This window comes from Somniosus microcephalus, chromosome 11 (genome assembly GCF_052327205.1).
Source record: "Somniosus microcephalus isolate GS21.2 chromosome 11, FLI_Smic_1.0, whole genome shotgun sequence".
NCBI lineage: Eukaryota > Metazoa > Chordata > Chondrichthyes > Squaliformes > Somniosidae > Somniosus > Somniosus microcephalus.
In genome coordinates, this window is record NC_140997.1 from 196,065,663 (window position 1) to 196,086,755 (window position 21,093).

At 43.7% G+C, this 21,093-nt stretch overlaps 1 protein-coding gene across 1 annotated transcript in view; it reads left to right on the top strand.

Moving 5' to 3' along the window:
- The first annotated feature begins 20,229 nt into the window (after positions 1-20,229).
- Positions 20,230-21,093, top strand: part of wnt5a (wingless-type MMTV integration site family, member 5a) — a 47,904-nt gene continuing 47,040 nt past the window's right edge. Inside the window, exon 1 of the mRNA XM_086001638.1 lies at positions 20,230-20,364. Coding sequence (XP_085857764.1) covers positions 20,305-20,364 — 60 coding nt within the window. The 5' untranslated portion in view covers positions 20,230-20,304. The remainder of the gene's footprint in view (positions 20,365-21,093) is intronic.

Consider the following 21,093-nt stretch of genomic DNA (forward strand, 5'->3'; position numbering starts at 1 on the left):
ATTCCCTGGACTCTGGAGAAGTCCCAGTGAATTGGAAAACCGCAAATGCAACACCCCTATTTAAGAAAGGAGGAAACAAAAAGCAGGAAACTATAGACCAGTTAGCCTAACATCTGTCGTTGAGAAAGTGCTGGAGTCCTTCATTAAGGAAGCAGTAGCAGGGCATTTGGAAAATCATAATGCAGACAGGCAGAGTCAGCATGGTTTTATAAAAGGGAAATCATGTTTAACAAATTTGCTAGAGTTCTTTGAGGATGTAACGAGCAGGGTGGATAAGGGTGAGCCAGTGGATGTGGTGTATTTGGATTTCCAGAAGGCATTCGATAAGGTGCCACATAAAAGGTTACTTCATAAGATAAGAGCTCACGGGGTTGGGGGTAATATATTAGCATGGATAGAGAATAGGCTAACTAACAGAAAACAGAGAGTTGGGATAAATGGGTTCTTTTCCGGTTGGCAAACGGTAACTAGTGGGGCGCCACAGGAATCGGTGCTGGGGCCTCAACTATTTACAATCTACATTAATGATTTGGATGAAGGGACCGAGTGTAATGTAGCCAAGTTTGCGGATGATACAAAGATGGGTGGGAAAGCAAGTTGTGCAGAGGACTCAAAGAATCTACAAAGGGATCTAGACAGGCTAAGTGAGTGGGCAAACATTTGGCAGATGGAATATAATGTGGGAAAGTGCAAGGTTATCCACTTTGGCAGGAAAAATAAAAAAGCAAATTATTATTTAAATGGAGGGAGATTACAAAATGCTACAGTTCAGAGGGATCTGGGGGTCCTTGTGCATGAAACACAAAAAGTTAGCATGCAGGTACAGCAAGTAATCAAAAAGGCACATGGAATGTTGGCCTTTATTGCAAGGGGGTTGGAGTATAAAAGCAGGGAAGTCCTGCTACAACTGTACAAGGTATTGGTGAGACCACGCCTTTTGGTCTCCTTATTTAAGGTAGGATATACTTGCATTGGAGGCAGTTCAGAGATGATTCACTACGTTAATTCCAGAGATGAGGGGGTTGACTAATGAGGAAAGGTTGAGCAGGTTGGACCTATACTCATTGGAATTTAGAAGAAAGAGAGGTGATCTTATTGAAACATATAAGATACTGAGGGGGCTCGACAAGGTAGATGCAGAAAGGATGTTTCCCCTCGTGGGGAAATCTAGAACTCGGGGGCATAGTTTCAGAATAAAGGGTCGTCCTTTTAGAACTGAGATGAGGAGGAATTTCTTCTCTGAGGGTAGTAAATCTGTGGAATTCTCTGCCCCAGAGAGCCGTGGAGGCTGGGTCAATAAATACATTTAAGGTGGAGATTGACAGATTTTTGCAAGATAAGGGATTGAAGGGTTATGGGGAGCGGGCAGGGAAGTGGCTTTGAGCCCAAGATCAGCCATGATCTTATTGAATGGCGGAGCATGCTCGAGGGGCCAAGTGGCCTATTCCTGCTGCTATTTCTTATGTTCTACAAGTTTACTGCCTGTGCAGATTTCCTCTGACATCAGCAATTATTCCACCATTTTGGTTAATCTGCTTCTTCCTAATTCTCTTCCAGTTTCAATCTTATCTTCAAAACATCTCTGTAGCACTTTCATTGACTGAGATAGTTGCAGGCACCATCATGCTATTCACTGTAGAAAATATGTTTTGTCAAGCTTGTGACATCTGTCTGCATGATGTGTCCTGGCCATTAAAGCTATACCCTCATCACCAATGCCCATATGCTGATAACATTGGTTTAGACATAATATGCTGTTAAGGTAGGTGTGCTGGCCAATATTTATCCCTCAACCAACATCACTAAAGCAGCAATTCTGATGGTCATTTATCTCAGTGCTATTTGTGGAACCTTGCTGTGTGCAAACTGGTTGCTGAGTTTCCCTATATTACAACAGACTACACTTTAAAAGTACATCATTGGCTGAAAAGTGCTTTGGGATGTCCCGAGGTCATGAAAGGTGCTATATAAGTGCAAGTTATTTCTTCTTTTCTTTAACTGGGGAACTGTTTTCAGCTGCTGGCACTATGCTGATTGCCAGGAGCTGGATGAAACATCGCTTCTGTTTTTGTTTCCGGTCAGCTTGAAGCACATAGCTGCAGATGCAAAATAGTCCATGATGCGTTGGAAGTTATGTTCTGACTGAACCATCAGGGCATTGGAATCAGCAAACAGAACTTCATAAATGATCTCTCCAGACACCTTCATCCTTGCCTGCAGCTGATTAGCATTGCACTTTGAACCTGCTTTAAATGTCAACATTCTCAAAGAAGATGTAGTACATACAACAACTTAGCAGTTAGGAACGGTATAAAAATGACAGGCACATGCTACCAATATAATATATTTCCCTTTGCCCTTGCTTCAGCCCCAGGTTGTACACTCGGTGCCTAACATTGAGAGAAGTACACATGTGTCTGAAAAGACTAGCCACATCTAGATGACTGATTCATGAGACCAATTTCTCAGGAAAGGAACAAGGAGAACTGTTCATCAGATAGCCATGACTGTGCAGCAATTCTGATTGTCATTCAGCAGAGACACAGAATGAAAAGGGGGAGAAGCACATGCTCACAGCTGTAGGAAGAAAAGTTTTCATTGCTGATGGTACTCAGATGGAGCCTGTCTGGGTTGAGTCAAAATTAATAAGAGATCTATTTACCATATTGGGAGTACATTATAGACCACAGAATAATGAGAAATTGAGATTTGTAGGCAATATGGAGAAGTTTGCAGTAGTAACAGAGTAGTAACAATGGGAGACTTTAACTATCTTAAGGCTAATTAGGATAAGACAAATGTGTAAATAGCGAGGGGTTCTTAGGATGCATCTAGAACTGTTTCTTTAATTGGTATATTACATATCTTACAAGGAAAGATACAATGATAAATTTGGTTCTGGGTAATGAAACAGAACATGTAATGGCATGCAGGTAGGAAAGCACTGGGGGAATAAAGAACATGGTCTACAAATTAGTTGACATTGCGCCCGCTTTACAGGCGTAAAACAGGTGCCTAAGCGTCCAGCATTTCGGCCAGCGTGCACGCGTACATTCCACACCGGAAGTGTGCTGCCCACCATATTGGTAAAGTATAGTGTCTAAGGCCAGTGCCTGAAACAGGTGTTAGTCCCTTTGCATACGCAAATAGGTGGCCTAACGCCTGTTTGAGGACCCCCTTCCTGAAATTTGGCTGCTCTGAATGCAGCCGGTGCCAGGCCAGCTGCGTTCAGGCTAAACAAGACTACATGCGGCCTAACCGGCGGTCCTTAAAGAGACCGCTGGAGGCTGCTACCAAAAAGGTACGTTTTTAAAAAATATACTTACCTGAATGTGGAACCGAAGGCAGGAGCACTCTTCCCAGCTCCATAGCAGTACCAAAGGTCATTGCCAGAACCATGGTGTTTGGCCATCTCCCAATCACCTCCCACCCTCCCGATCACCTCCCACCCTCCCGATTTCATTCCCACTGTCCCAATCAATTACACCCCTCCTGATCACCTGTCCACCCCCCCCCCCCGCCCACCCCACCCCAGGATTTGTATGAGGGCCACTGCCAGCTACGCAGCAGCCCAAAATATAAATCTGCTTCACCTGTGAACTCCCTGGGGACACGTAGCGGGGGTCCGCAGCTCACTGGTCGAAATTAAATGAGGGCCAAAGCCCAATATCGAGTGCACCTCAGGCCTACCTATTCCAGCGCAGGGATTGTTTCCTGAGGCTAGTTCGCACTGGCAAGACAACATTATCCAATTTCACCCCCATAACCTTATTAGGCTCAAGTTGAAACAGGTAAAGAAAAAGAATGAATCATCAGTAAAGTGTTAGATTGGAAATTCGATCATTTTAGTGGGATGAAAGCAGATTTAGCTCACATTAACAAGTTCAAGAAAAAAAACAGCAGATCAAACAGTGAACCAGCAGTAGAAGATGTACAAATACAAAATAAAAAGAGACAATGCTGGAAATAGTCAACAGGTCAGGCAGCATCTGTGGAGATAGAAACAGAGTTAACGTTTTGGGTTGATGACCCTTCGTCAGAACTTCGTACAAATACAAGGTGGATAACGTATAGGTGAAATACATGCCAACTAGGAGTAAAGCGGATGAGAAGAGGCTGAGGTTCCTTGGATAAACTGGAGGGCTAAATTTCTAATTAGATTTGAAAAAGAGGCATATGATAAACATAGACAGAAGTAAACTAAGAAGAAAATAAAAAGTACGTACAAGGGAAGCCAAAAGAGAGGTTTGCATTCCAAATCACAACTCGCTGTGTAAAAAAATGTTTCCTCATGTCATCTCTGGTTCTTTTGCCAATCACCTTAAATCTGTGTCCTCTGGTTACCAACCCTTCTGCCACTGGAAGCAGCTTCTCCTTATTTACTCTATCAAAACCATTCAAGATTTTGAACACCTCTATTAAATCATCTCTTAACCGTCTCTGCTCTTAAGGAGAACAATCCCAGCTTCTCTAGTCTCACCACATAACTGAAGTGTACTGAATTTGGATGATCAGCCATGATCTCATTGAATGGCAGAGCAGGCTCGAGGGGCCGAATGGCCTACTCCTGCTCCTATCTTCTATGTTTCTAAGTCCATCATCCCTTGCACCATTCTAGTAAATCACTTCTGCATCCTCTTCAAGGCCTTGACATCTTTCCTAAAGTGTGGTGCCCAGAATTGAACACAATACTCCAACTGAGGCCTCCCATGTGTTTTATACATGTTTAGCATAACTTGCTTGCTTATGTACTCTATTCCTCTAGTAATAAAGCCAAGGATCCCATATGTTTTTTTTAACAGCCTTCTCAACTTGTCCTGCCACCTTCAAAGATTTGTGTTCATACACCCCCAGGTCTCCCTGTTCCTGCACCCCCTTTAAAATTGTTCCATTTAGTTCATATTGCCTCTCTTCATTCTTCCTACACAAATGTATCACTTCACACTTCTCTGCGTTAACTTTCATCTGCCATGTGTCTGCCCATTTCACCAGTCTGTCTATGTCCTCCTGAAGTCTATTATTATCCTCCTCATTGCTTACTACATTTCCGAGTTTTGTATCATCTGCAAACTTTGAAATTATGCCTCGTATACCCAAGTCCAGGTCATTAACGTATATCAAAGAGAGCAGTGGTCCTAATACCGACCCCTGGGGAACACGATTGTATACCTCCCGCCAGTCTGAAAACAGCTGTTCACCACTACTCTTTGCTTTTTATCCTTTCGCCAATTTTGTATCCATGCTGCCACTGTCCCTTTAGTCCCATGGGCTTTAATTTTGCTAACAAGTTTGTTATGTGATACTTTGTCAAACGCCTATTGAAAGTCCATATACACAATTTCAACCACACCACCCTCATCAACCCTCTCTGTTACTTCGTCAAAGAACTCGATCTAGTTAGTCAAACATGATTTGCCTTTAACAAACCTGTGCTGACTTTTATTTATTAGCCCATACTTTTCCAAATGCCAATTAATTTTGTCCTGGATTATTGTCTCTAAAAGTTTCCCCAGCACCAACGTTAGGCTGACTGGCCTGTAGTTGCCAAGTTTATCTCTCTCCCCTTTTTTAAACAGGGGCATAACATTTGCAGTCCTCTAGTCCTCTGGCACCACCCCCATATCCAAAGAGAATTGGAAGATTGTGGCCAGAGCCTCCTCAATTTCCACCCTTACTTCCCTCAGTAACCTAGGATGCATCCCATCCTGACCAGGTGACTTTTCTACTTTCAGTGCTGCCAACCTTTTAAGTACCTACTCTTTATCTATTTTTATCCTATCCAATAGGTGCAAAGGGATCTAGGGATACAGGTGAACAAATCATTAAAAGCAGCATCGCAGATCAGCAAAGCAATTAAAAATGCTAACGAAGCTCTGGGATTTATATCTAGGGGTATGGAATTCAAAAGCAGTGACGTTATGTTAAAATTGTATAGGACCCTGGTCAGGCCGCACTTAGTGTGCTGTGCACAGTTCTGGTCTCCATACTATAAAAAGGACATAGAAGCACTGGAGAAAGGGCAAAAAAGATTTAGTAGGAAGGTACCAGAACTGAGAGATTACAGCAATGGGGAAAGATTGAACAAGTTAGGGCTTTAATCTTTAGAAAAGAGAAGACTTAGAGGTGAGCTGATAGAGGTCTTTACAATTATGAATGGGTTGGACAGGGTAGATGTGGAGAGAATGTTTCCACTTGTGGGAGAATCCAGAACTAGGAGCATAAATACAAGATAGTTACTAATAAATCCAATAGGGAAATTAGGAGAAATTTCTTTACTCAGAGAGTGGTTAGAATGTGGATCTCGCTACCACAGAAAGTGGTTGAGGTAAATAACTTAGACGCTTTCAAAAGGAAACTAGATGAGTACACGAGAGAAAAGGGAATAGAAAGATATGCTGCAAGGCTGAGATGAGGTAGATGGAATGAGAAGACTCACATGGCAGACCTGACCAGCAGCACCGGGGCGGCAGTACATAAACAGAGTGGGACCCAAGGACAGTGTGGACCTGACCAGCAGCACTGGGGCAGCAGTACATAAACAGAGTGGGACCCAAGGACAGTGTGGACCTGACCAGCAGTACCGGGGCGGTAGTACATAAACAGAGTGGGACCCAAGGACAGTGTGGACCTGACCAGCAGCACCGGGGCAGCAGTACATAAACAGAGTGGGACCCAAGGACAGTGTGGACCTGACCAGCAGCACCGGGGCGGCAGTACATAAACAGAGTGGGACCCAAGGACAGTGTGGACCTGACCAGCAGCACCGGGGCAGCAGTACATAAACAGAGTGGGACCCAAGGACAGTGTGGACCTGACCAGCAGTACCGGGGCGGCAGTACATAAACAGAGTGGGACCCAAGGACAGTGTGGACCTGACCAGCAGCACCGGGGCAGCAGTACATAAACAGAGTGGGACCCAAGGACAGTGTGGACCTGACCAGCAGCACCGGGGCAGCAGTATATGAACAGAGCGGGACCTGACCAGCAGCACCGGGGCGGCAGTGCATAAACAGAGCGGGACCCAAGGACAGTGTGGACCTGACCAGCAGCACCGGGGCAGCAGTACATAAACAGAGTGGGACCCAAGGACAGTGTGGACCTGACCAGCAGCACCGGGGCAGCAGTACATAAACAGAGCGGGACCTGAGGACAGTGTGGACCTGACCAGCAGCACCGGGGCGGCAGTACATAAACAGAGCGGGACCTGACCAGCAGCACCGGGGCGGCAGTACATAAACAGAGCGGGACCTGAGGACAGCGTGGACCTGAGTATCTCCAGCGAATTCAAAAACAACAAAAAAACAAGGAGTGACATCACAGGACAGCAGGTAGGTGATTGTTTGGTGAGTATTCACGTTTTTTTCTCTCCAAGCTAATGGTTTAAACTAAGAGCTGGGAAACTATAATGCACTTTATTAAATTAATAACTTAACTAGATAAACAAATTAATATAACTTTAAATAATCATTTGAATAAAGGCTTTAACTAATTAAATAAATAAAACAAGGCTAAACTAAGATATGGCAGCACAGGTTGTGTGTCTGGACTGCAGTTTGTGGGAGTTTGTTGACAGCGAGCTAGTCCCAAGCAAACACATCTGCAGTAGATGTCTCGAATCGCTCCAGCTCAGAGTCATTGGGCTGGAGTGTGAGTTGAAGACACTCCGACATATAAGGGAGGGGGAAGAGTATCTGGACAGGTTGCACCAGACCTTGGTCACACCTCGTAAGTTCAGAACAGGGTTGGTGTGACCAGTAATGTGCAGAGTAAAGGGAACCCAGGTGAGAAAGAGAACGAGGATCCACAGAAACTGATCCTATCCAACAGGTACAATGTCCTTGCTACCTGTGAGGATAAGGATAAAGACTGTTGGAAGGACAGCCAGAATGTGGACCATGGCACTTTGGAGCAGGAGGCTGGCCAAAGCGGGGAGGAGGAGTAGGAGAGGAAGCATAATGTGGTAGTTGTAGTGGATTCTATAATTAGGGGTACAGATCGCATCCTTTGTAAGCAAGATCGAGAGTCCCACACGGTATGTTGCCTACCTGGTGCCAGGGTGAGAGACATCTTGAACCAGCTTGAAAGGATATTGGAAAGGGGGGGGAAGGGGGAGGATCCAACCATTGTGGTCCATTTTGGGACCAATGACATAGGGAAGAGTAGGCAAGAGGTCCTGTTTGGGGAGTACCAGGAACTAGGGGCTAAATTAAAGAACAGGACCTCAAGGGTTATAATCTCTAGATTATTACCTGAGCCACGTGCAAATTGGCAAAGGGAAATGAACATGTGGCTAAAGGAATAGCGTGGGGCACTGGCACCAGTATTGGGAGAGGAAGGAACTGTACCATTGGGACGGGCTCTGCCTGAACCAGTCTGGGTCCAGGGTCCTAGCGGGAAGGATAAATAGGGTGGTCACAAGGACTTTAAACTAGTAAATGGCAGGGAGGGTTCAGGTGAAAATTGTAGTACAAATAATAATTCAAAAACAAACAAAAGGGAAGAGAGTAGAGTAACAGTCAGAAATTGTGCTTTAAACACTAAAGGTAAAGGGAAAATTAAAAGATGTAAAGTGATTAAACCAGGAGAGAGGAATAAGAACCATGTGGGTAAAACACTAGAGCTGAAGGACAGGCTAGAATGTGTGGCCCAAATAAGCGTTCTTTATACAAACGCACGGAGTATAAGGAATAAATTGAATGAACTGCAGGCGTGAATTCAAATTGGAGGGTATGACATGGTAGCCATTACTGAGACATGGCTGCAAGACGGTCAGGACTGGGAACTAAATATACCAGGTTATAAAGTCTACAGGAAAGATAGGGGAAATGGCAGAGGGGGAGGAGTAGCCTTAGTGATTAAGGATGAAATCACTTCAATGATAAGAGAGGATATAAAGAGAGGCAAGCAGGCAGTGGAGACTTGATGGGTAGAATTAAAAAATAGGAAAGGATTGGGCTAGTGGGAGTTGTGTATAGGCCCCCTGGTAGCAGCTGTGAAGTGCTAGATTGTATAAATGCAGAGATTAGACATGCGTGTAGTAAAGGCTGAGTGGTTTTAATGGGGGATTTTAACTTTCATAGATTGGGATAAGTAAACTAGCACCAGTCACAAAGGTAGTGAGTTTCTTCAGTGTGTCCAGGATAGTTTTCTACAACAATATGTCCTAGAAGCAACAGGGGGCATGCCATATTAGATTTAGTAATGAGCCAGATTTAGTTAACAGCCTAACTGTGTGTGAACATTTATCTAATAGCGATCATAACATGATCAAGTTCAATGTAGCGTTTGAAAGGGAGAATCGCGAAACAGCTACTAAGATTCTAGATTTAGGTAAGGCCGACTTCAATGAGAGGAGACCGAGACTGTCCACAGTAAACTGGGCAAATCTGTTACTGGGCAAAACGACAGAAGATCAGTGGGAGATTTTCAAAAAAGAATTTAATGTGATACAGAACCAGTTTATAACCCCTGAGGGGCAGGAGCTCGACTTGCCAAAAAAAACCAGCCATGGATGATAAAAGAGGAAAGGGACAGCATAAAACTCAAAGAAAAAGCATACAAAAATGCAAAAATAGCACAGATCTTGGCAAATAGGAAAGATACAAACAACAGCAAAGGGTCACATAACAGATAGTAATAGCTACAAAAAGAGAGAATGAAAAGAAACTTGCAAGGGATATCAAAATCCACTTTCCATACCTCAGGAGCCTACTGTCAACAAGGGCAGACGTCGACGACGAAGTCCAACACCGCCTTCAGTGTGCCAGTGCAGCCTTCGGTCGCCTGAGGAAGAGAATGTTTGAAGACCAGGACCTCAAACCCGGCACTAAGCTCATGGTCTACAGAGCAGCAGTGATACCCGCCCTGCTGTATGCCTCAGAGACATGGACCATGTACAGCAGGCACCTCAAAGCACTGGAGAGGTACCACCAACACTGTCTCCGCAAGATCCTGCAAATCCATTGGCAGAATAGGCGCACTAACGTCAGTGTTCTTGCTCAGGCCAGCATCCCCAGCATCGAAGCTTTGACCACACTCGATCAGCTCCGATGGACGGGTCACATTGTCCGCATGCCCGATACAAGACTCCCAAAACAAGTGCTCTACTCGGAGCTCCGGCACGGCAAGAGAGCCCCAGGTGGGCAGAGGAAACGCTTCAAGGACACCCTCAAAGCCTCCTTGAAAAAGTGTAACATCTCCACCGACACCTGAGAATCCCTGGCCCAAGACTGCACAAAGTGGAGGAGAAGCATCCGGGAAGGCGCCAAACACCTCGAGTCTCTTCGCCGGGAGCAGGCGGAAGCCAAGCGCAGGCAGCGCAAGGAGCGCACGTCAACCCAAGCACCCCACCCACCCGCCCCTTCAACCACCGTCTGCCCCACCTGTGACAGAGACTGTAGGTCCCGCATTGGACTAATCAGTCACCTGTGAACTCATTTTTAATGTGGAAGCAAGTCATCCTTGGTTCTGAGGGACTGCCTAAGAAGACATAACAGATAGTAAGAGCTACAAAAAGGGGGAATGAAAAGAAACTTGCAAGGGATATCAAAATCAACACAAGGAATTTTTACAATTATATTAGGAAAAAGAGGGTGGTCAGGAGCAATGTTGGCCCCTTAAAAACTATTGTCAATGATAATGAGGAAATGGCCGACATGTTGAATAATTACTTTGTGTTAATATTTACAGTAGAGGAAGAGGATAGCCAGAAATCCCAAGGAAACTAATATTGAATCAGGGACAGGGACTCAATAAAATTAACATAAGTAAAATAACAGTAATGAAGAAAATAATGGAGCTAAAGAGTGACAAATCCCCAGGACCAGATGGTTTCCATCCCAGGGTTTTAAAGGAAGTAGGTGAGGACATTGCAGATGCCCTAACTATAATCTTCCAAAGTTCTCTCGATTCAGGAGCCGTTCCTTTAGATTGGAAAATTGCGCATGTCACTCCGCTATTTAAGAATGGCGAGAGAGGGAAACCAGGGAATTATAGACCAGTTAGCCTAACATCTGATGTCGGGAAATATAATTAAGGATGGGTTGACTGAACACCTCTAAAATTATCAATTGATCAGAGAGAGCCAGCATGGATTTGTGAAAGGTGGGTCATGCCTGACAAATCTGATTGAATATTTTGAGGAAGTGACTAAAGTAGTGGATGGGGTAGAAATGGAAAATGCTGGAAATACTCAGCGGGTCAGGCAGCATCTGTGGTGCGAGAAACAGAGTTAACGTTTCAGATCGATGACCTTTCATCAGAACTGGTGGACAGGGGAATGTCTATGGATGTTATTTATATGGACTTCCAGAAGGCATTTGATGAATTCCCACATAAGAGTCTGTTAACTAAGGTTGAAGCCCATGGAACTGAAGGCACATTATTGACCTGGTTAGGAAATTGGCTGAGCGGCAGGAGACAGTGAGTAGGGATAATGGGCAGGTACTCTAATTGTTAGGGTGCGACCAGTGGTGTCCCACAGGTATCTGTGTTGGGGCCTCAACTATTCACCGTATTTATTAAGGGATATTGCTAGATTAAGTGAATTGGCAAAACCGTGGCAAATGGATTTCAATGTAGACAATATGAGGTTATCCACTTTGGACCTAAAAAGGATAGAACAGGGTACTTTCTAAATGGTGAAATGTTAAAAACAGTGGAAGTCCAAAGAGACTTAGGGGTCCAGGTACATAGATCATTAAAATGTCATGAACAGATACAGAAAATAATCAAAAAGGCTAATGAAATGCTGGCCTTTATATGTAGAGGACTAGAATACAATGGAGTAGAAGTTATGCTGCAGCTGTATAAAACCCTGGTTAGACCACACCTAGAGTACTGTGAGCAGTTCTGGGCACCGCACCTTAGGAAGGATATATTAGCCTTGGAGGGAGTGCAGCGTAGATTTACCAGAATGATACCCGGACTTCAAGGGTTAAATTATGAGGAGCGATTACACAAGCTAGGGTTGTATTCCCTGGAATTTAGAAAGTTAAGGGGTGATCTGATCGAACCTTTCAAAATATTAAAGGGAACCAATAGGGTAGATAGAAAGAAACTATTTCTGCTGGTTGGGGATTCTTGGACTTGGGGAGCATAGCTTACAAATTAGAGCCAGACCTTTCAGGAGTGGAATTAGGAAACACTTCTACACACAAAGAGTGGTAGAAGTGTGGAACTCTCTTCTGCAAATGGCAATTGATGCTAGATCAATTGTTAATTTTAAATCTGAGATTGATAGATTTTTGTTAACCTAAGGTATTAAGGGATATGGGCCTTTCCACCATCTACAAGGCACAAATAAGGAGTGTGATGGAATACTCTCCATTTGCCTGGATGAGTGCAGCTCCAACAACACTCAAGAAGCTCGACACCATCCAGGACAAAGCAGCCTGCTTGATTGGCACCCCATCCACCACCTTAAACATTCACTCCCTGCACCACCAGTGCACCGTGGCTGCAGTGTGTACCATCTACAAGATGCATTGCAGCAACTCGTCAAGGCTTCTTCGGCAGCACCTCCCAAACCCGTGACCTCTTCCACCTAGAAGGACAAGGGCAGCAGACGCATGGGAACACCACCACCTCCAAGTTCCCCTCCAAGTCACACACCATCCTGACTTAGAAGTATATCGCCGATCCTTCATCGTCGCTGGGTCAAAATCCTGGAACTCCCTACCTAACAGCACTGTGGGAGTACCTTCACCACACGGAATGCAGCGGTTCAAGAAGGTGGCTCACCACCACCTTCTCAAGGGCAATTAGGGATGGGCAATAAATGCTGGCATTGCCAGCGACGCCCACATCCCATAAAACGAATACATTAAAAAAAAAAAAATATGGGCCAATGGCAGGTATAAGGAGTTAGGTCGCAGATCAGCCATGATCTCATTGAATGGTGGAACAGGCTCAAGGGGCTCAATGCCCTACTCCTGTTCCTATGTTCTTCCTATGTTCCTATGTGGAGTAAAAACACCAGCACAAACTAGTTGGGTGGAATGGCCTGTTTCTGTGCTGTATATTCTATGTTATTTGATTCTATGTAATCTTAATTTTCCAAAATTCTTTGGAAATATGAATTGTGCTAAAGGACTGAAGGGTGGAAAATATTACACCCCTGTTCAAAAAGAATAAATGATAGGCCAGTCAGCCTTACCATAGTTGTAGACAGACTTCTAAGGAATGATTTTCTGAATGCACATTACAGGAAGGGTGGCATCACTTAATAGACAGAAAATCATGAGCAGCTTGTCCACAATTTCCTGATATGCATGGCTGATAGCTGAGACTCGCTACCACTAATGCACATTCATAAAGCTGCCATTCAGATTCCATAATATGGGATGAAATTAGTAAAAACTTAGTAAGGCGTAGGCTGATTAGGGATAGTCATTTATTTCTAAAGGGCAATTTGTGCTTGACTAATAAATTTAAATACATTTATGAGAGAATATAGATAAAGGGAATGCAATGGCTATTCAGACAGTGATTGTAACGTCATTTAAAAAGGAATTGGATGCGGAGAAAGGGCAGGGAAATGGAATTAGAGTAGGTAGCTCCAGTTGAAGAGCTAGCAATGGTGGATGTGGGCTGAATGGCCTCCCACTGTGCCTGAATTTCCATGATTCTTAAAGTCTCAAATGGAACACTCCAAGACAATTAGCTTCCTTGGTGCCAGATTCCATATTATCTTTGGGTTAATCTTGCTGCCAAAAGAATGCTATCTGTATATCCATAATCATTTTGCAAATTTCTCAACAGACCACATGCCAAGCCGAATGTTTTCCTATATCTCAACTAGTGTGGATAGATATTACATCTGTAAAGGCTTCTTAGTGGTCATAGAAAAGGGACACAGTTATGGCAGGTGTCAGCTTATGACATTCATTGCCTTGTTTGATATTTGCCAGATTCCTCTCTGACTAGCTAGGGAACACATCTGGGGAACAGATGGGCAAAGGGAACATGTTATTTTTCAAGAGGCAAATAGATAGATTGCATTTAACAGTAGTGTGGCTGGCTCTTGATTTTTCCATCTTCAAATACAAGGTCAATCGGTTGGTTGACAGATAACACAAAGTGATCAAATAAGAATTGGATGGCAAAATACCCTGAACATTGAGAGTTGATGCAATAACTGAAAATATATCTTTATTGGTCCGACATTTGGCAAGAATAGAGAATTGACTAGACTTCTGAAAATAAAAACAGCACAGCCTTACTAGTCAGGAAGTGGCAAAGCAGATATTCCAGAAATTGTATTCCACACACATAAGTCACATCATCACAAAAGAAGATAGGAAACTGAGGAGCTCCAGCTCCAGGAGCAAAGCCAAATGAGCCATTCCTCAAAGGTTAGTGTGTAAACTATCAAGAAACAATAATTAGACGTATGACTAATTCATCTATTTTGGTGGTTGTAGTTAAGGGAGGAATTCTGGCCAGGACACTGAGAGAACTTCCTGCTCTTCTTTGAATAGCACCATGGATCTTTAATATATGATAAGAGTTGCCCATTGGACCCATGGCTTTCAAACTGCCAGTAACAAATAAACAATTGTTCTCTGTCCTTATTGTATAGGACACTTCCCAGATGGGAGGAGAGTTTTGACTCTGCAGCATCCTATTTACAAATGACAATTGGTTACTGAAAGAGACACAATGTTTTCTAAATGGCAAGCTCATTATTGTTATGAGCAATGTCTTCCATGGCAGCTGGAACATGTGTCAGTCAGAAAGAATATAACAGTAAATGAATAAGTTTAGGGAGAAGACTTCAATTGGCAGGATGTGACTAGTGGTGTCCCCCAGGTATCTGTACTGGGGCCACAGCTTATCACTATATTCATAAATTACTTGGATAAAGGTCATGTCATGTCAGCTACGGCTCAGTTGATAGCCTCTGAGTCAGAAGGCTGTGGGTTCAAGTCACACTCCAGGGACTTGAGCACAAAAATCTTAGCTGACACTCCAGTGCAGTACTGAGGGAGCGCTGCACTGTCTGAGGTGCCCTCTTTCAGATGAGAAGTTAACCAAGTTTAAAAGAAGTTAAATCTTTTAAGTCCGCCCTCTCATTTTGAAGAAGAGCAGAGGAGTTATCCCTGGTGTCCTAGCCAATATTTATTCCTCAATCGACATACCTGAAACAAATTATCTGGTTGCTGTTTGTGGGAGCTTGCTGTTTGCAAATTGGCTGCCACATTTCCTACATTACAACTGTGACTACACTTCAAAAGTACTTCATTGGCTGTAAAACGCTTTGGGACGTCCGATGATTGTGAAAGTCGCTATATAAATGCAAGTCTTTTAGAGAGCCGACTATCTATGTTTGCTGACGACACCATTAGGTGGCACAGTAAATAGAATAGATGGAAGCAGAAAGTTGCGAAGGGACATTGATAGATTAAATGAGTGGGCAAAACTGTGGCACGTGGAGTTCAATGTGGGAAAGTGTGAGTTCATCCAGTTTGGACCTAAGAAAGATAGATCCGAATATTTTCTAATGGTGAGAAGCTCAGAACTATGGATGAGCAGAGAGATTTAAGGGTCCAAATACAGAAATCACAAAAAGCTACTGGACAGGTACAAAAAATAATTAAAAAGGCTAATGGAATATTGATCTTTATCTCAAGAGGTGGAATACAAAGGGCTGGAAGTTATGTTACAGCTGTACAGAGCTCTGGTTAGACCCCAGCTGGAGCACTGCATTCAGTTCTGGGCACCACACCTCAGGAAGGATATACTGGCCTTGGAGGGCATACAGCGCAGATTCACCAGAAGGATACCAGGACTACAAGGGTTAAATTATGAGGACAGGTTGCATAGACTAGGCTTGTATTCCCTTGAATATAAAAGATTAAAGGGTGATCTAATTGAAATGTTTAAGATGATTAAATGATTGAATAGGGTAGAGAGAAACTATTTTCTCTGGTGGGAGAGTCAAGAACAAGAAAGAACAAAAGAAAGACTTGCATTTATATAGCGCCTTTCATGACCACCGGACGCCGCAAAGTGCTTTACAGCCAATGAAGTACTTTTGGAGTGTAGTCACTGTTGTAATGTGGGAAATACGGCAGCCAATTTGCGCACAGCAAGCTCCCACAAATAGCAATGTGATAATGACCAGATAATCTGTTTTTGTTATGTTGATTGAGGGATAAATATTGGCCAGGACACCAGGGATATCTTCCCTGCTCTTTTTCAAAATAGTGCCATAGGATCTTTTATGTCCACCTGAGAGAGAGAGGACGGGGCCTCGGTTTAACGTCTCATCCGAAAGACAGCACCTCCGACAGTGCAGCACTCCCTCAGCACTGCACTGTAGCTTTATGTGCTCAAATCCCTGGAGTAGGGACTTGAACCCACAATCTTCTGACTCAGAGGTGAGTGTGCTACCCACTGAGCCACAGCTAACAAAGAGGCATAACCTTAAAATTAGAACTAGGCTGTTCAGGGTTAATGTCAGAAAGCACTTTGTCACACAAAGGGTAGTGGAAACTCTCTCCCCCAGAAAACTGTTGAGGCTCATTTGTCCATGTTTAGACCAAGGTAGTAATGAGGTCTGGAACCGAGTGGTCCTGGTGGAACCCAAACTAAGCATTAGTGAGCAGGTTATTGGTGAGTAAGTGCCAATTGATAGCACTGTCAACAACACCTTCCATCACTTTGCTGATGATTGAGAGTAGGCTGATGGGGTGGTCATTGGCCGGATTGGATTTGTCCTGTTTTTTGTGGACAGGACATACCTGGGAAATTTTCCACTTTGTTGTGTAGATGCCAGTGTTATAGCTGTACTGGCACAGCTAGTTCTGGAGCACAAGTCTTCAGCCAGGATGTTGTCAGGGCCCACAGCCTTTGTTGTATCCAGTGCATTGAGTCGTTTCTTGATATCACGTCGAGTGAATTGAATTTGGTGAAGACTGGCTTCTGTGATGGTGGGGACCTCAGGAGGAGGCCAATATGAATCATCCACTCGGCACTTCTGGCTGAAGATGGTTGCAAACGCTTCAGCCTTGTCCTTTGCGCTCATATGCTGGGCTCCGCCATCATTGAGGATGGGGATGTTCACAGAGCCTCCTCCTCCCATTAGTTGTTTAATTGTCCACCAACATTCCAATGGAAGTGACAGGACTGCAGAGCTTTCATCTGATCCATTGATTGTAGGATCTCTTAGCTCTGTCTATAGCATGCTGCTTCCGCTGTTTAGCATGCATGTAGTCCTGTGTTGTAGCTTCACCAGTTTGGCACCTCATTTTTAGGTACGCCTGGTGCTGCTCCCGGCATGCTCTTCTACACTCCTCGTTTATCCAGGGTTCGTCCACTGGCTTGATGGTAATGGTAGAGTGAGGAATATGCCGGGCTATGAGGTTACAGATTGTGGTGGAATACAATTCTGCTGCTGCTGATGGCCCACAACACCTCGTTTTGAGCTGCCAGATCTGTTCTGAATCTATTCCATTTAGCTTGGTGGTAGTGCCACACAACACGATGGCGAGTGTCCTCAGTGGGAAGACAGGACTTGGTCCCACAGGGACAGTGCGATGGTCACTCCTACCTATACTGTCATGGACAGAAGCATCTATGACAAGAAGATTGGTGAGGATGAGGTCAAGTAGGTTTTCCTGTTGTGTTGGTTCTCTCACCACCTGCCGCAGTCCCAGTTTGGCAGCTGTGCCCTTCAGGACCCAACCAGCATTGATGCTACCAAGTCACTCTTGGTGATAAGACATTGAGGTTGCCCATCCAACGTACATTCTGTGCCCTTGCTACCCTCAGTGCTTCTTCCAAGTGGTGTTCAACACAGAGGAGCACTGATTCATCAGGAGAGCAGTAGGTGGTAATACAGCAGGAGGTTTCCTTGTTTGACCTGATGCATGAGACTTCATAGGGGCTGGTATCAATGCTGAGGGTTTCCAGAGCCACTCCCTCCTAATTGTATACCACTGTGCTGCCACCTCTGGACATATCCAGGGATGGTGATGGAGGAGTCTGGGACATTAGCTGAAAGGTATGATTCTGTGAGTATGACTATGTCAGACTGTTGCTTAACTAGTCTGTGGGACAGCTCTCCCAATTTTGCCATAGGTCCCCAGATGTTAGTGAGGAGGACTTTGCAGTGTCAACTGGGCTGGGTGTACCTTTGTTATATCCAAATCTGGTGCCTAGGTTGATGTCGGGTGATCTGTCCGGTTTTATTCTTATAGTTGTTTTTCATAGTGGTTTGTTAGCTTGCTGGACCATTTCACAGGGCAGGTTTCCTTCCCTAAATGACTTTAGTGAACCAGATGGGTTTTTACGACAATCCGGTAATTTCAGTCACCATTACTGACAGTAGCTTTATTTAATTAACTGAATTTAAATTCCCCAGCTGCCGTGGTGGGATTTGAACTCATGTCTCCGGATCATTAGTCCGGGCCTCTGGATCACTAGTCCAGTAATATAGCCAATGTGCTACCCTACCCCTAATATTACGATAAAGATCAGTCATGAACTAATAGAATGGCAGAACAGGCTGGAGGGGCTGAATGGCCTACTCCTGCTCCTATCTCAATTCCATCAAATTATGTGTAGCATCTATCTATATATATATATATTTTATTTTCCCTCAGTTGGAAATATATATTTGTACTCTGAAAGGGGGCCACTGCTACTATCTAGATCGAATTAGAAGTGTCAGAGCATCCAATCAACACTTTGGATCCTATGAAAGGAAAACATTGGACAAACCTACCACCAGGCAAAGAATCGCTGGGTTGCCAGTGGAATATATTCCCCACATCTCCCAGTTAGCACTATGAAACCAATGATAAAGTAGAATGTCACTCTACCACTCATCCAAAGCTTAAATTAAAATAAGTTACAATAGAGAGCATTTGTGGGGTTGTACCTGGCCTGATCTCATATTTTATGTGAACATTATTTTAGCGTATTTTCTGTCTGTGGATTTTTGAATAAAAATTGAAGGTTAAATGGTTTCCATTCTATCTCTGATTTGAATAGGTTTAAAACAGTCTGAATTGCGCAAAGGAAAATATTAGAATGAGTAACAGTGCATTATAATATTTTATGGACATCAGTCTTTTTGCAGTCCTTGCTGCTATAGAATCCTAATGTAGTGTTCCTTGCACTTCCTATGGTGTAGAAATTGATTTATAAACACCAAGATACCATTGTTTTTTCCACAGAGTCTGAAAAGGCCTCGAGCCTTTTATTGGTTAATGCAGGTACTGTATTACTGGATTGCGCTGTGTGTTCTGCGTCTCTTATAATTGTCCCAAAATCTTCTGATGGAAATCTCTGGTAACTTTGTCCCACCCTATATTACGATTGAAGAGTGATTGGTAAACAGACTATTGTAAATAATGGATCTCCCGACAATAAGTATATGAGGCGATTCAGATAACTATTTTATCCTATAGAGAATCCAGTTTCTAAGATGAGTAATAAAGCGCCCCTCTATAACAAGATTACACTGTATCACGAACGGCGTAATATTCGTGTAACTAATCATAGAAACAACACACGAGGTCCGCAATTAAAGACGCAAATACTGCATAACCCTTCTGAGTCGACGATATCATTCAATTCCTCAGTTACAAAGATGAAGAAGACAAATACAACTGGTTGTTTTGCGAGCCAAATAATAATGACTTAAAGAACCGTTTTTGCTTTATTACATATATTTCTTGTGATTAGGTTAATTGTCTAGCAGCAACCGAAGGGTTTAATATTTATTACGGGTTTCCCTTGAGCGATATTTTTGGAAGCGGTGACTGATTATGTGGATTTCAATCCCACGAGGTTAAGCAACGAGAAATGCCTTGATCGCTGTAACCGCGTCTTAACGCCAGCACCGCGACATTTCTGCAATTGTGGAAGTTTTGTTTCCAACATTACACGATTTGGTATGAATTTATGCAGACCCCGCCTGCTTTCAGTGAATCCTTCCGAAAAATCAAACATCACGAAAGCTCAAATTGACACGTAAATAATTACAAGGGGTTACATCCTGTTTAGAGATACGATTATAAACTGAACAGACTCTGTTCCTTTTGTCCTCCGAAGGTGAAATGGCTTCCAACAACCACTAAAACCGTCAGTTTCATTGGAAACCTCTATTTAATGTAAAATATCATCCTTGTAATATTTTGTTGCTTTGAACCCGAAAATGTTCGCTTTAGGGACAAGATACCGCCGCGACCTCCTTCTCTCGCCCACCCTTTCCGGACGCAAGACCGTCAGTAATTACAGCACTGGGGTTGCATTAGGAACTGAATGACACAGAGAGAAACCAGAGTATGATACATGGACTCTTCTACTGAAAGACCAGAAGAGATCCAGCGATTCTATGGCTGTAATACTGAAGTGGGTTGTATGAAACGATTCTAATCTGAATTCAATCTAGCGGTTGTGTGTTGAAACTGTCGACTTTTTCTTGTTGCGGTTACATAAATAACCAGGCGACACTTCGCTGGAAGCGGCGGAGGCCCTATTTCGATTATTTTCTATTAACCTCATTTGCTTCTTATTAAACTTCCTGGAAAATCAATGGTCAGAGTCGCTGGCTGTAGGAGAGCGGCTTTCGTTTGTTCTCTCGTGCAACGTTGTCCGTTAAATTGAGCGCTTTTTTGTTCTCTAAAACAAGATGCCTACAATAAACACGGGGGTTTCTTTTTGTTGCCTCATTGTTTATTCCCAAGTAAAATCGAACAAACCATGGGGGCGGCGGGGAGACAGCATTTTTTTTTAGCAAGTGGCAAATACTTTAACATGCTAATCAGTTGTGAGCCTTGATCTAGGTTATATCTGAAGTCAAGGATGTCCAGCGTGCGGCCCAGGAGCTCTTGCCCTCCAAGCCCAAGCAACTCCGTCTCACATTTCTCGTTTGCTGTTTTTGTTTGTTCGAATGTTGCACGCCTGGAGTTTTGCAAAACAAGCTCCTTGTTAACGCAGTTGCCATCCTGGTGGATAAGTCCTAAATCAGATCACCAGTATCTCTTACTATCAGTCACTTGATATATATGCAAGTGAATGTTTTCAAACTTTGAGTCCCCAAACGTATGCAGCGGGACCAAAGCTTGGACACCTATAATC